The following is a 13,373-nucleotide window of genomic DNA, read 5'->3' on the forward strand; positions in this document are numbered from 1 at the left end:
TAAAATCTCATTTTCGCGACAAAGTCATTCCAATACTTTCATTTTTCCGAATATAAAACCAAATAGGTTCACATATCATGTTTCGTATCAAGGGAGATCGAGGGACAAGTTCAACCTTTATCAAACTTCTAACCATATAGGCTAAAATCTCATTTTCGCGACAAAGTCATTCCAATACTTTCATTTTTCCGAATATAAAACCAAATAGGTTCACATATCATGTTTCGCATCAACGGACATCGAGGGACATGTTCAACCATCATATTTAACAAACATGCAACAGTATAAGCTAAAATCTCGTTTTCGCGATAAAGGTCATCTCATTACTTTCTATTTACCAAATTTAAAACGAAATTGGTTCAAATATTATGTTACGCAATAAAGGACATCGAGGGACAAATTCAACATTAATAATTATCAAACTTTTAACCATATAGGCTAAAATCTCATTTTTGGGACAATGGTCATTCAAACATTAATATTTATCAAACTTTTAACCATATAGGCTAAAATCTCATTTTTGGGACAATGGTCATTCAAATAATTTCATTTTTTGCCGAATACAAAACCAAATATGTTCACATATCATGTTTCGTATCAAGGGAGTCGAGGGACAAGTTCAACCTTTATCAAACTTCTAACCATATAGGTTAAAATCTCATTTTCGCGATAAAGTCATTCCAATACTTTCATTTTTCCGAATATAAAACCAAATAGGTTCACATATCATGTTTTGCATCAAGGGACATCGGGGGACAAGTTCACTGTTTATTACTTTCATTTTACCGAATACAAACCAAATAGGTTCACATATCATGTTTGCATCAAGGGACATCAACGGACAAGTTTTCCCATTTATCAAACTTCGCGACATGGGTCATTCCAATACTTTCATTTTACCGAATACGAAACCAGATAGGCACAAATATCATGCTTCGCATCAAAGGACATCGAAGGACAAGTTCAACTTTCAAATTTATCAAGCTTGTAACCATATATGCCAAAATCTCATTTTCGCGACAAAGGTCATTTCAAAACTTTTATTTAACCGAATACAAAACTAAATAGGTTCACGTCATGTTTTAAATCAAGGGACACGTTCAACCTTTCCATTTATAAAACTTGTAACCATATAAGCTAAAATCGCATTTTCGCGACAAAGGTCATCCTAATACCATTATAATTACCGAATTTAAAACCAAATAGGTTCAAATATTATGTTATGCATCAAGGGACATCGACGGACCAGTTCAAACTTCCAATTTATCAAACATGTAACCCGAGATAAGCTAAAATCTCATTTTCTCGGCAAATAGAAGACATAACTCAATAAAATAAAAAGAAATTAAATTTACAAGAGTTACACAACTAACCTTGATAAGACTGCATATTGAATGATTGATCCGTCAATAAAGAAGCTTTGTATTTCTTCCCATTTGATGCATTCTCTTCCTACATTGTTGGATTCAGATGATAAATAGGAAAGCAAAGAAAATACTTTGCTGCAGAGGCATTCTTCCCATTTTTTACACAACCTTACTACATCAGTAATTATTAACTACAGATGATGTTCAAATTTCAAAAAAGACAAAATTAATGTATGTATTAAATAGTAACAAGAGAGTCACTAAAATTCAAGGACTACAAGTTACATTAGACATATTTCCTTAATTGAAAGAAAAACACATTATGTTCACACAGAGGACAAAATGATGTATACCTGGAAAGATGATTATTCAACACCATTAAAAAATATCATTCATAAATCTAACATACTTATATTAGCAGGACATGGTCTTCCTACTTATTCAAAATTTTAAACGTATTCAGGACATATGAAATTGCTCAAAGTTGGGGAGTTATTGTAATGAAATAATGATATCCCAAAGTAGATAAATAACATGACTGAAACTCTAGTAAAGTCAAAGTACTTTTAAATTTGGGATTCAGTTAGATCATATATTTCAAAAATAATTGCAAAAAAGTCACTCTACATATCGCAAAAACAAAAATCTTGAGATCGGTAAGTTGAGCACAACTAGCATCAAACCTTAATCAATGGCAGAAAATTAAAATTGAACCTTGAATTTGCTTTTGTATGATGATTGCACTCGGCAAAAAAATCCAGCTCTTGCTTCCTCTTATGTGACTATAACCGTGAGTGTAACTAAATAGGAATGTGCACATTTATTCTCAACCAGTGACATGAAAGCAGCAAAGCATAAATTAACATATTTATGACCGTAAAGAGATCAATAAATTGGAAAAAAGTACCTACCCTTTTAGATACAAGGTGTCCCATTGAAAGTTGGCGAATTGTAACTGAACCATTGAGTGTCTCTTCCAAAACAGTCGCAGATAAAGTTTTCTTAATCGGTACACCATGTTTGTTGTCGTATGTGAAGAAAAAGATCAAAAATTCTATACTACGCAGTCAAAAAGAAAAAAGGGTAAAGATGCAAATGGGAAGAGAAGCATTCTTACCTAAAAACTGCAGCAATCATGGTAGCATCCAAACTTGAAAGATCCAACTCTAACTCTTGGCTATCAAATACAACGGCCTACAGGCAAGCGTGAAATATTTAACCACTATCGATCCATTTTCAAAACAAGGGTCATTAAGGCACATTCTTATACTTTCAATTTACCGAATTTAAAACCAACTAGTCTTAAATATCAAGTTTCGTATCAATTGACAAGTTCAACCTTCGTTCTCAAGCTTCTAAACGAGGGTCATAAAGGCACATTGTCATACTTCCAATTTACCAAATTTAGAATTAACTATGCTTAAAAATCATGTTTCACATCAAGTGACATCGAGGGACAAGTTCAACCTTCCCATTTATCAAATTTCTAACTATCTACACTAAAATCCAATTTTCGCGTCAAGGGTCATAAAAAAACATTATAATAGAAGACAAAACTCATACTTCCAATTAATAGTTTTAAACGTCTATGCTCAAATATCACATTTTCGCGACAACTGTCATCGGAACAAAATATTAACTTTCCTATTTATCAATTTTATAATAAACTAGGTTCAAAGCCACAATCTCTTGCATCCAGTTTACCGAAATCTAAACAAACTTGGCTTAAAAATCATGTTTCGCATCAAGGGACAACGAGGTACAAGTTCATCCTTCTCATTTATCATTTTTGTAACCATAAATGCTAAAATTTCATTTTCGGGACAAGAGTCATCAAGACACAATATGATAGTAGAGAAAACGCATGTGTTCAATTTACCAAATTTAAAACAAAATAGGTTCAAATATCATGTTTCACATAAAGGGACCTGAGGGCCAAGTTCAAACTTCCCATTTATCAAACTTGCAACCACATAGGCTAAAATTTCATTTTCGCGACAAGGGTAATTTCAATACTTTCATTTTACCGAATTTCAAACCAAATAGGTTCACATATCAAGTTTCGCATCAAGGGACATTGAGGGACATGTTCAACCTTCATATTTAACAAACATGTAACAATATAAGCTAAAATCTCGTTTTCGCGATAAGGGTCACTCATTACTTTCTATTTACCAAATTTAATAACGAAATTGGTTCAAATATTATGTTACGCAATAAAGGACATCGAGGGACAAATTCAACATTAATATTTATCAAACTTTTAACCATATAGGCTAAAATCTCATTTTTGGGACAATGGTCATTCAAATAATTTCATTTTGCCGAATACAAAACCAAATAGGTTCACATATCATGTTTCGTATCAAGGGAGATCGAGGGACAAGTTCAACCTTTATCAAACTTCTAACCATATAGGCTAAAATCTCATTTTCGCGACAAAGTCATTCCAATACTTTCATTTTTCCGAATATAAAACCAAATATGTTCACTTATCATGTTTCGCATCAAGGGACATCGAGGGATAAGTTCACTGTTTATCAAACTTCTAACCATATAGGCTAAAATCTCATTTTCGCGACAAAGTCATTCCAATACTTTCATTTTACCGAATATAAAACCAAATAGGTTCACATATCATGTTTCTCATCAAGGGACAAGTTCAAACTTCCTATTCATCAAACTTATAGGCATATAGACTAAAATCTCATTTTCGCGACAAGGTTCATTCTAATACTTTCATTTTACCGAATACAAAACCAAATAGGGTCACATATCATGTTTCATGGTATATTAATACAAATGTGTTGTTCACTAAATCAAAAGAAGAGAACAATGGTATTCACACAATGATATTATCTTATAGAGTAGATGCATCGGAAACACAGGCGAACAATATCTAACAATATCAAACAATAGTCACATGCATCTACATCATGTTTAGATCCATATTACCCTTATATGTCTTCAGAATTCTACTTCAAAACCAATAGAAATTTAAAAGCATGTACATATGGCGAAGAAAATAGATGCATTTGCTACTTTAGTGATGATGAAAACCTGCTAAAACCATAACTTACCATCCATCTTAACTAATATATAAGATCTTATTTCAGCTTTTTAGAACAAATTAAGATGGGGCTAGTCCAAAAAAGGTTCAGGGTAATGATGCGAAGCAATGTGTATCATTTTAATATTCTTTGGAGTCACATTTCCGGATATAAACAGAAGTGGTTGCAAAGTACAATGATTAAAATAAGCTGCAAGTAGATGAATGCAAAATATTAGATGGAAAGAGTAAGTCGCAAGTACCTATGCAGTGGACAAGCTTTACATTTGTTACAATACACCAACGTCTCTTCAAAGCCTACATCGCCACATGTAAGACAGACAGGTATCTGCAACAAGTAGACATAGTTTTAATTCAGTGATTCATAAAAGGTATATAGCTCAAAAAACACATATTTCAAGAAGAAAAAAAAACAGTATTATTTGAAACTTCCCAGGGAAGTCAGAAAATGAGAAAAACCTGAGGCAACTTAGCTGTCTCTGACTCGGTGACGAGAACATCCATCTCCACTTTCGATTGACAACTTATCTCTGCAGCTTCAGTTTCAGTACTAACCTCTGCAAGAGCATCAATCTCCACTGGAGCTTCCGATACTTGAGGTTCAACTTCAGTATGTAGATCATGTTCAGTTAGGAGTTCAAAACTTGACACTGATGCATCTGGCGGTGCGGATGCAAGTGGTTCTGTAACAACTTCAATTGCTACATAATCAGTATTCACAACTTTTGTTTGGTTGTTAGTCATATTAGAACCAGCAGGGTCTGTCATATTAGAGCCTGTTGAAGCATTCACCAATTGTGGCTGATTATTCTTTTCCACAATATTTTTAAACTTGTCGAGACTGTATTTCAAAACTAGATCCTTCAACAGGGATTGATGCCATTTTAGGTGAAGCCACACACCCTGATGGTTGTTTTAATCCAGGTCTGTGGAGTAGATTTAACTGAACTTGACTTTGCATTGGCCTCATGTTTTCATGATTTCAACGGTCTTCTTACCCCATTATCCATCGTCGTGTATTTCTCATGTGGCTCCCCTAATGTCACGCTTGGAACCATCATCCTGCACGATTGTTTTAAGTTTCCTTTTGACCAGTGTTATCCCCAAGTTGCCTTGTAGAACTTTCAGCCAGAACATTCTTCTGCTTGAAACTAGGACACACATTTTCCACCTTGAAACCGTGATCCTTAGCACCAGCATAATCCCCAAATTTCAAATTTAGAACCTACAGCTGGAACTTCCTTGTTGCTGAATCGGGGAGCTTCACGACACACATTTTCCTTGTAGTTCAATGGTTCCCGACTGAAATCATCGAATGGCCTATCATCATTCAACGGCATTATCATTCCAACCACCTCTATAATTGTTTTGAAAATCTCCTTTCTGCAAATAAGCATTCAAATATGTAGTATGTTAGATATAAAACCAATCATGTCTTTCACTTAACAACTTCAGCGTTTGAAACAATTAATCTATACTTCTTACAAAGCAGAAATGCAAAATTTCACTGTTCTGTCAACTACCAGCTGAATCCGGCCTTCTCAGCCATTCCTGAGTCTGAGTAGGTGCTATTTCCCTATTTATTTAGGGCTGTGTGGTCTTCTACTGCGTTTTCAGAAGGTGCAGGCCAGCTGCGTTTTCAGGCCAGCTGGGAAAAAAAACACATTGTGTCAGGTTTTCTGCACTTCTCTGGTTCTTAATTTCCTTTTCTGCACTTCTTATTTCTTTCTCTTCCTCCCTCTTACTCTCTCACGCTCCTCTCCCCTTGCTCTTCCCTATTTAAACCCTTTGCCTTGCCATCTCATTCACTCATCTCCATTACGCCAAAAATCCTGAAAAGCCTGAAAATGGAGTCAGCCTCCTTTTGTTGCAATGCATAGAATCATAGCTATATAAGCTGGTTTTTTGCAATGGCATTCCATCATTCTTTTGCTTCCTTCCACTTTGTTTCTGCATTTCTCTTCTTCTTTATGTTTAGGCCCAACTTTTGTTGTTTCAATACTCAATACTCAACAAGTTCGTTTGTTTTTCCTTTGGATCCCTCATTTGCTTACTTATTTCCTTTTCCTGCAGGATTTTTAGAGAGATATCATGAGAGAGAGAATATGTTGATTGAAGAGAAGGAACAAATATGAAAGAATATGTGAGATTGTTTACTACTGCCAGCTACATTATTTAACCTTTTTTTATTTTCATATTCGAATGTATACATCTATTTATGGTATTCATTAAATTTCTAACATCCTCTTCTTTTTTGCAGTTGGAAACCCTGCATATGAAAACCAAAGGATAGATCTTCTCAACACCACAAAAAAAAAAGGACAGATCTTCTCTAAATTGACAAGTTTAAGGTATAACATCTTAATGGAGGGTAAGCTTTATTAAAATCATGATTATTATTTTATTGGAAAGTGTTATTTCTTCATTCACCATTTGTAGGCTTTACTAAAAAGGAATTATTTTATTGAATGTTTTCTTTTTTTCTCACAAGTCACACCTACAACTGGCTTAACCATAGTGTCCAACGTAACATACAGAACTTGTGCTCAGCAAAAATACCTGAATTCACCTTCTCTCAAAAAAGAAAAGGTGAAAAAATATTTGTGTTTGTCCCTAACATTTATAATTATACTTTTAACCCTTTATTAATCTCATCATTCATAACATTCTTAGTACAAAATAGAGTTGTAAGGCTAAATATTTGTGTTTGTGTGTGTGTGCAAATATTATTAAGTGAAAAACCATCTATACAAATCCTGTTTTGCATAATTGTTTGTTTTCATTTATTTTTACTTACAGTGATAATGTGTACTTGGACAGCAGCAAGCAAGCATGTAAACAAGTCCTCATCAGACACTTTGACAACTCCTTCATCCCACAATGTCTCAAAGTGTTTGGATAGAGTCAAGCAAGCATGTCCACAGATCACCTGCAGATTTGTGTAGATTAAGAAAGTAACATCAGGCATAAGATGTAATCTTCATATTTTTACTTACACTAATATGTATATTTCTATATTTTGGAGAGTATCTTCATATTATTTACATTTAGACTTCACCATCATACTTGAAACATACCTAAGACACTTAATACTTTTTCAGCCTCTAAATTTAGCATTCAAAACTAACAAATAATAATACAAAGTTGTTACTAATAAATACCACTTTCTCATATGGTTTCTTAGTTTATTTGGATGCAACTTAGTTATAATACAAAGCTAAAAAGACCTAAAGCACAAGCCAAGCAAAAAAGAAAAAAAGATCCTTACAAAAATAAGAACAGAATAGGATAGTAGGTTTGCCATTACCAAAAAGAAAAAACCAGCATTTAAGGGAAAAAAATAGATGACCTCCCAAAGAAAGAACCGTATGACTGGTATAGGGAGTATACTATTAATGTACAGGTTAGATCATGTACAACTTAGATGCACATATTAATGCAAAAAAGAGTATACTATTTCTAAGCCTAAAAGGTTTGAAATGATAAATGGTTACTTTTAAAAAGCTAACAAATGTTAAAGACCATAGATACCTAAAAAACAGTTGAGTTAGAAGGGTTGAATTAACCAAGACAAACCATGCAAATGAGTTGGTCACCACAAACAACCCAAAACTTTTAGACATTATGTAATAAAAAAAGGATAGTTTTAACATTAAAAATATGTGAGTAAACTACTCATCCTTAAAAAAACAAAAAAATCACGTCTTTTGAATCAAATAGGTGCTAGACAAAGAAAAAGTTTCAAATAACAAACATGTTATGAACACAAGGGACTCACCCAACTGAAATTAACAAGAATTAGAAAATTCAATATGTCATATCATAAAGTTTAACCATTTCCACCTCATCCACAAAAAACATATTAAGAAAAAAATTAAGAATATTGAATTATTAATATATACCAAATTCATTTCCATGTTCAATAGTTACTCTTCTTGCCAGGACTACTTCCACAAAGATGCAATATGTTACTATTTGTCTTCATTTATCTTCATTTGTATTTGTTACTTGCAAACCTGCCAAAATTTTAACAAGAGACAATTTAGAAATACTATTGGACAAATTTTGTAAATTATTTTAGCTAAGGGATCAAATATAGTTTGAAAAAAGGGCCAGATTGTATGTCATATATGGCAGCAAGAAAAATACGGCTATAGCAGAAAAAGGATTCAAATGTGGGAAGAAAAAAAGAAAATGCTTCCATGTAGGTCAGGAATGTAAAGCCTATATCAAGTTCAACCTTCACCGTAAAAGACAAAAGTATTCATTGTACTTCAATTCCCTTACCTTCCCCAAATAAAACCTATAGGATTTTAACAATTTATTCTTACAGGAAGTGGTATTTTAAAGCCTTGCCGTGTCCATAAAGTTAAAGCATTTCATACCGATTGCTACCTTAGTTATGATTATTTTTCCTTCACATTTTTCTTGAAGTCCAAAACACTCATTTGATAAAACGATTTCTACTTAAATCATGTACAATTTAGATAAAAGAAAAAAGAAAAAAAAAAGATGTGTACTGTTTTTAATCCTAAAAAGCTTGAAATAAAAAATGGTTATTTTAAAAAGTTAAGAAAGGTAAAAGACCATGGAAATCTAAAAAAAAATGGTTGACTCAGAAAGATTGAACCAAGAAAAACCATATAAATGAGTTGGTCACAATTTTCCTCAACAACAACTATATAACTAAATTTGAATTCATACAGTGATTTACTCAAATTTTCACCTGCCATTTTCATACTACATATTTAATAAAACAAAAAATTGAAGATTATATCAATTTTTGCATATCTCTCAAATATTCAAATAATCGAAATTAAATGTGTAAGTATTAAAAAAGCTTTGAAAAACAAATTAGCTTAGAAATCTTCAAAAGTTACACATATACAAAGAGCATCTATAGTTCAGTACAGTTGTTCCAAAAAAATTTAATACAAAATGAAAGAGGTAAAAAACTGAAATCATATCACAAATTTCACATATACAGGAGAATATTGACAGATCAAACAAAGTTCAATTGATGAAATGAGAAGGATATTGAAAGTCTTAATCATTATGATGCCCTTTGATTTAGTTATCACAAAAAGATCTATGCAGAAGTTTTGAAAAAGGACCGGAAAAAGGTATTCATCGTTATCAAAATAATTTCAGCGTTAACAAAAGAGCGGCATGCATAACCGTATATCAACATAAAAATGAAAAAGTTACATACCCATTTTGGTTCGATATTCTTCCATGGAAATTGTAGAGGAGAATAAGAAGAGAATCAAGACTTGATTGATGAAAATATGTCGTAGTTGCTTGAAAACTCCCGGAAAAATGACACATTTTTCGGTCTAACCTTTTTGTGAATCTGTTGTGTTAGATAGGTAGATCAGGTATAGGAAAAGACAAAGACGAGGTTGTTTGGGGCAAACAAGGTTGAGATCATATTATTGATATTATTGATAAACATATTATTTTTTAAAATTTTGATCCTTATTCATTCTATACCCAATACCTTTTTTTTTGAATAAATTTTATATCCAATACTATTTGGTAAACTTTTTGAAAATCAAATTCAATAATCCGTGCGTCGCACGGGTTTAATACTAGTTTATGACATAGTGCATGGATAGATATTGTGGCATTATTCAGAAACAACTACCTCTACTCTCTTGCAATAAGGTTCAAACTCTAAACCATTAGAATAATTATATATACCATTCAGAAACCGACTATATCACTCAAAAAACATTAAATTTAATATCATTCAGAAGCATTTTTTAAACAAAATTCATTCAAAACAAGAAGTTACAAATAAAATAGACAAAAAGAGAAAGATTCTTCAAATTCCTCATATGAGAAAAATTCCTCAGGTTGGTCCCCAAAATAACAACAAAATTAGTAACTTTCACTGGTTAAAAACGAGTAAACCACCAAATTAGTCGTTGAAATTATGAATATTTCAAAACGGTCCCTACCTCTAAAACAATGAAGTTGGTCCCTATATTTAACCTTTAATATCATTCAGGTCCCTATGAATATTTCAAAAAGGTCACTGACTCTATTAAATTGTCAAGTTTGTTACTATATTTAACCATTTACTATCAACTGACCACATTTTGTCAAAATGATTAGCATTTTTATGACAGCACCCAAATTTATAGGGCGCTTTCAATTAGGTCTGTAAGATTATGAAGAAACGAACGAAGGATAGATCTTCAAGGGACCATGCATCTCTATGTCGATATTAAAGGTGTGGCTCATATCTGACACATCTCAGTGTTCAACACCGACATGACACCAACAGATATATTCAATCACTTAAATTATTAACTGTTTGTTTCCATATTAGTGTCATGTCCGGTGTTTGTACTTCATGGGTCTTGACCTGTTCGCTGCTATAGAAATAGATTATACATAACTGATTATATGGTATAAGCAGCAAATAAGCTATTTATGGAAACAAGGCCTGAGTCTCTCTGAGAGAATTACTTATAAGAAAACTTTAGACATGACACTCAACTACCAACATATAAGAAAATTTTAGACATAGCACTCAACTACCAACAAAGTGTGTATTTTCTGTCACGGAAAAAAGTAACAACATTGATTTAACTTTTAGTAAAGCATAGACGTTTAATTGTTGTTAGCAAAAAGTGATCAAATCTAACATCTAAATCACATATAAATCACATATTAGCCAGAAGTGATTAAAAGCTTTGGTATTAAGCTGCAAAATTTAGACTACATAACAAAAATAACACCAGTTCAAATTCAATACAAACCAAAGCAATTTTACAAAATCAAGTTTATTCTGAAACACATTTGCCAAACACTCACCCAAACATACACAAAGCAGGCCAACTCATTAATCTCTATTTTCTTTCTGTTCAATTTACACGCACCATTTTCCCATTTACCCTGCACAAATCAAGCATTGATTGACAGCCATGCGGCTTCACTAACTACACCATGGATATTGAAATATAGATAGAGAGAGAACCTCAATGAAAGGAATATCAGACACAACACACATTTCTCCTTGGCATTATAAGGATATTTAGGTTGATCTAGTTAAACTTTATATTGAATTACTTAATCTTCTAAACCCTACAAATCTTCCCAATATTGGAGGAGAGTCTCACTTAAGTGAGAATGAAGTTAACTCCCCTCCAATCCCTTCATCTTCCTATCCTTCCAAAACAATAAACCAAAGAACAAAATTTAAAATAATTCCTTTCATCCACTCTCTCCCCCATCCTATCCCCCACATATCCCCTAAACAAATACTATGTAACGATCCATATTTGCTCATTGTGGATGATAACCTCGCATTTTACATAACTCATTACCAAATTATTCTTTAATCAGCCCCTACTTTCAATGATTGTCCCGCCTAAGTAAATGAAAAGCGTCTAAGTAAATGAAAAGCGACAACTATACAGCTAATATACATTAAGAGATCACATCCCTAAAAGCCTAATATTCTATTACAACATAGAATGTAGATCCTCGTTACCTAAACAAATTAATATAAATGTAGTGGTGACGGTGTCCTATGTTTTTTTACATTAGCAACTTTGGAATGTCATGCCTATGCTTCATAGTTAAATAGCATGTTGACCCTTCATCATGTTTGCACAATACATACCATTATAATGGGCGTACATGCAAAACAACAATAAAAATCCAAGTCTTATCTCACTAGGTTTTGAGACATGATACACAGAAGAAGAAATGGAAAGATACAAATTGTTACGCTAACAAGATAATACCAGCATCAGCATAAAGAACAATATAACAATAAAATAATAATGTTATTAAGGTATAAAGTAAGTAGTATCTATGATTAAAAACAGACAAAAAAGTTACAACAAAAACCTGATTACTAATCATTAATCATTGCGGTATCTTTCATAGACATCTTTGACCATTTTCAACACGGTATCAGCACTCTCAACAATGTTAGGCAGTTTATAATTTTGAGCGACGTAAACTCCGGCAAATAAGCTATTTATGGAAACAAGGCCTAAGTCTCTTTAAGAGAATTACTACCAAATACAATCATAGCATGTTATATGTTATTGCAATACATTAAAATACCCTAATTTCAAAATCAACATTAACCTCATAAACCATAACACACGAAATCGAAGTCAAAAACAAAAATCAAAGAAACGTACTTGATTTCCAGTAGAATTCCGTGAAATGTCAAGGACTTCATTCGCGTCTCGCGGGTGTCGCATCTTTCTTCTCCAACTTGGACGACGTCGTATTCATGGGTCTTGACCATGTGGCTGCTATAGAAATAGATAATACATAAGTGATTATATGCTATAAGCAGTAAATAAACTAAAACCACAAACTATCAAAATCAAAATTAACATTAATCGACATTAATCAATTTCAAAATCAATTTAAAATCGAAATCAACATTAATCAAAATCAAATTCAAAAACAAAAATCGAACCAATTTTCCGGTATAATCGGTTCTCGCTGGCACAGCGAAAAAACTCTCATCTTCTTCCCTATCTCTTTCCCTTCCTCCACCTCACGCTATCTCATTCGAACCACCGTAATCTGATCCTTGCGGTCTCCATGGCCACAAAACCTCGCCCGTGACAGCGCATACACCGCCACCGATTACATGTGCTCGTGACGGCGTCGGCGTCGCTTCTTTCTTCTCCGAATTCGACCGTTCGAAAACGACGTCGTAATACAAAACCGTAATTCGTTTTCAACAAAAACAAAAACAATAATTGGAATCAAAACCGAAGAAAAAGAATTTGTTGAATTCAAGTTGAGAATTTGTGAATGTGAAATCGAAAATGAAGAGAGAGAGAGAGAGAAGAGAACGTTAAAACTCCGAAGAAATAATATGAATTTTTATTTTGTTTTTATTGGTAAAATAAACTATAGTTACTAGGTTGGTTAATTAGGGAGTTAGCCCA

At 32.9% G+C, this 13,373-nt stretch overlaps 1 protein-coding gene and 1 long non-coding RNA gene across 9 annotated transcripts; one reads left to right on the plus strand and one right to left on the minus strand.

Moving 5' to 3' along the window:
• Positions 1 to 1,191: 1,191 nt before the first annotated feature.
• On the minus strand, positions 1,192 to 9,867 carry LOC146937551 (uncharacterized). 8 transcript variants are annotated; one of them, XM_085751811.1, is made up of 8 exons: positions 7,235 to 7,366; positions 5,923 to 6,504; positions 4,897 to 5,820; positions 4,680 to 4,765; positions 2,485 to 2,561; positions 2,279 to 2,368; positions 2,082 to 2,167; positions 1,192 to 1,452 (listed from the first exon to the last, which is right to left on the minus strand). In XM_085751811.1, exons 3-5 carry the CDS (start codon positions 5,203 to 5,205, stop codon positions 2,534 to 2,536), a joined length of 423 nt encoding a protein of 140 aa, XP_085607937.1. In that variant the 5' UTR covers positions 5,206 to 5,820; positions 5,923 to 6,504; positions 7,235 to 7,366; the 3' UTR covers positions 1,192 to 1,452; positions 2,082 to 2,167; positions 2,279 to 2,368; positions 2,485 to 2,533. The 8 variants fall into 8 exon arrangements, 7 of the variants coding, with proteins under 7 accessions (XP_085607937.1, XP_085607938.1, XP_085607942.1 ...); XM_085751812.1 differs by having other exon boundaries at positions 2,051 to 2,167; XM_085751815.1 differs by having other exon boundaries at positions 1,234 to 1,452; positions 2,051 to 2,167; positions 2,279 to 2,340.
• On the plus strand, positions 6,749 to 7,368 carry LOC146937552 (uncharacterized). The gene is made up of 2 exons (XR_015030973.1): positions 6,749 to 6,788; positions 7,237 to 7,368. It is a non-coding gene; the product is annotated as an uncharacterized LOC146937552 (long non-coding RNA).
• Positions 9,868 to 13,373: the final 3,506 nt, after the last annotated feature.

This window comes from Medicago sativa, chromosome 3 (genome assembly GCF_051527215.1).
Source record: "Medicago sativa cultivar Bolivia chromosome 3, Bolivia_mono, whole genome shotgun sequence".
Lineage (NCBI taxonomy): Eukaryota > Viridiplantae > Streptophyta > Magnoliopsida > Fabales > Fabaceae > Medicago > Medicago sativa.

What these genes read in the sequence shown, in the direction of transcription:
- LOC146937551 (XM_085751816.1), bottom strand. Translation starts at nt 5,205, where the DNA reads ATGACAGACCCTGCTGGTTCTAATATGACTAACAACCAAACAAAAGTT. An exon ending in AGACAGCTAAGTTGCCTCAG is followed by an intron (nt 4,766 to 4,896) that starts GTTTTTCTCATT and finishes TACTTGTTGCAG; the next exon opens with ATACCTGTCTGTCTTACATG. An exon ending in AAAGCTTGTCCACTGCATAG is followed by an intron (nt 2,562 to 4,679) that starts GTACTTGCGACT and finishes GCTTGCCTGTAG; the next exon opens with GCCGTTGTATTTGATAGCCA.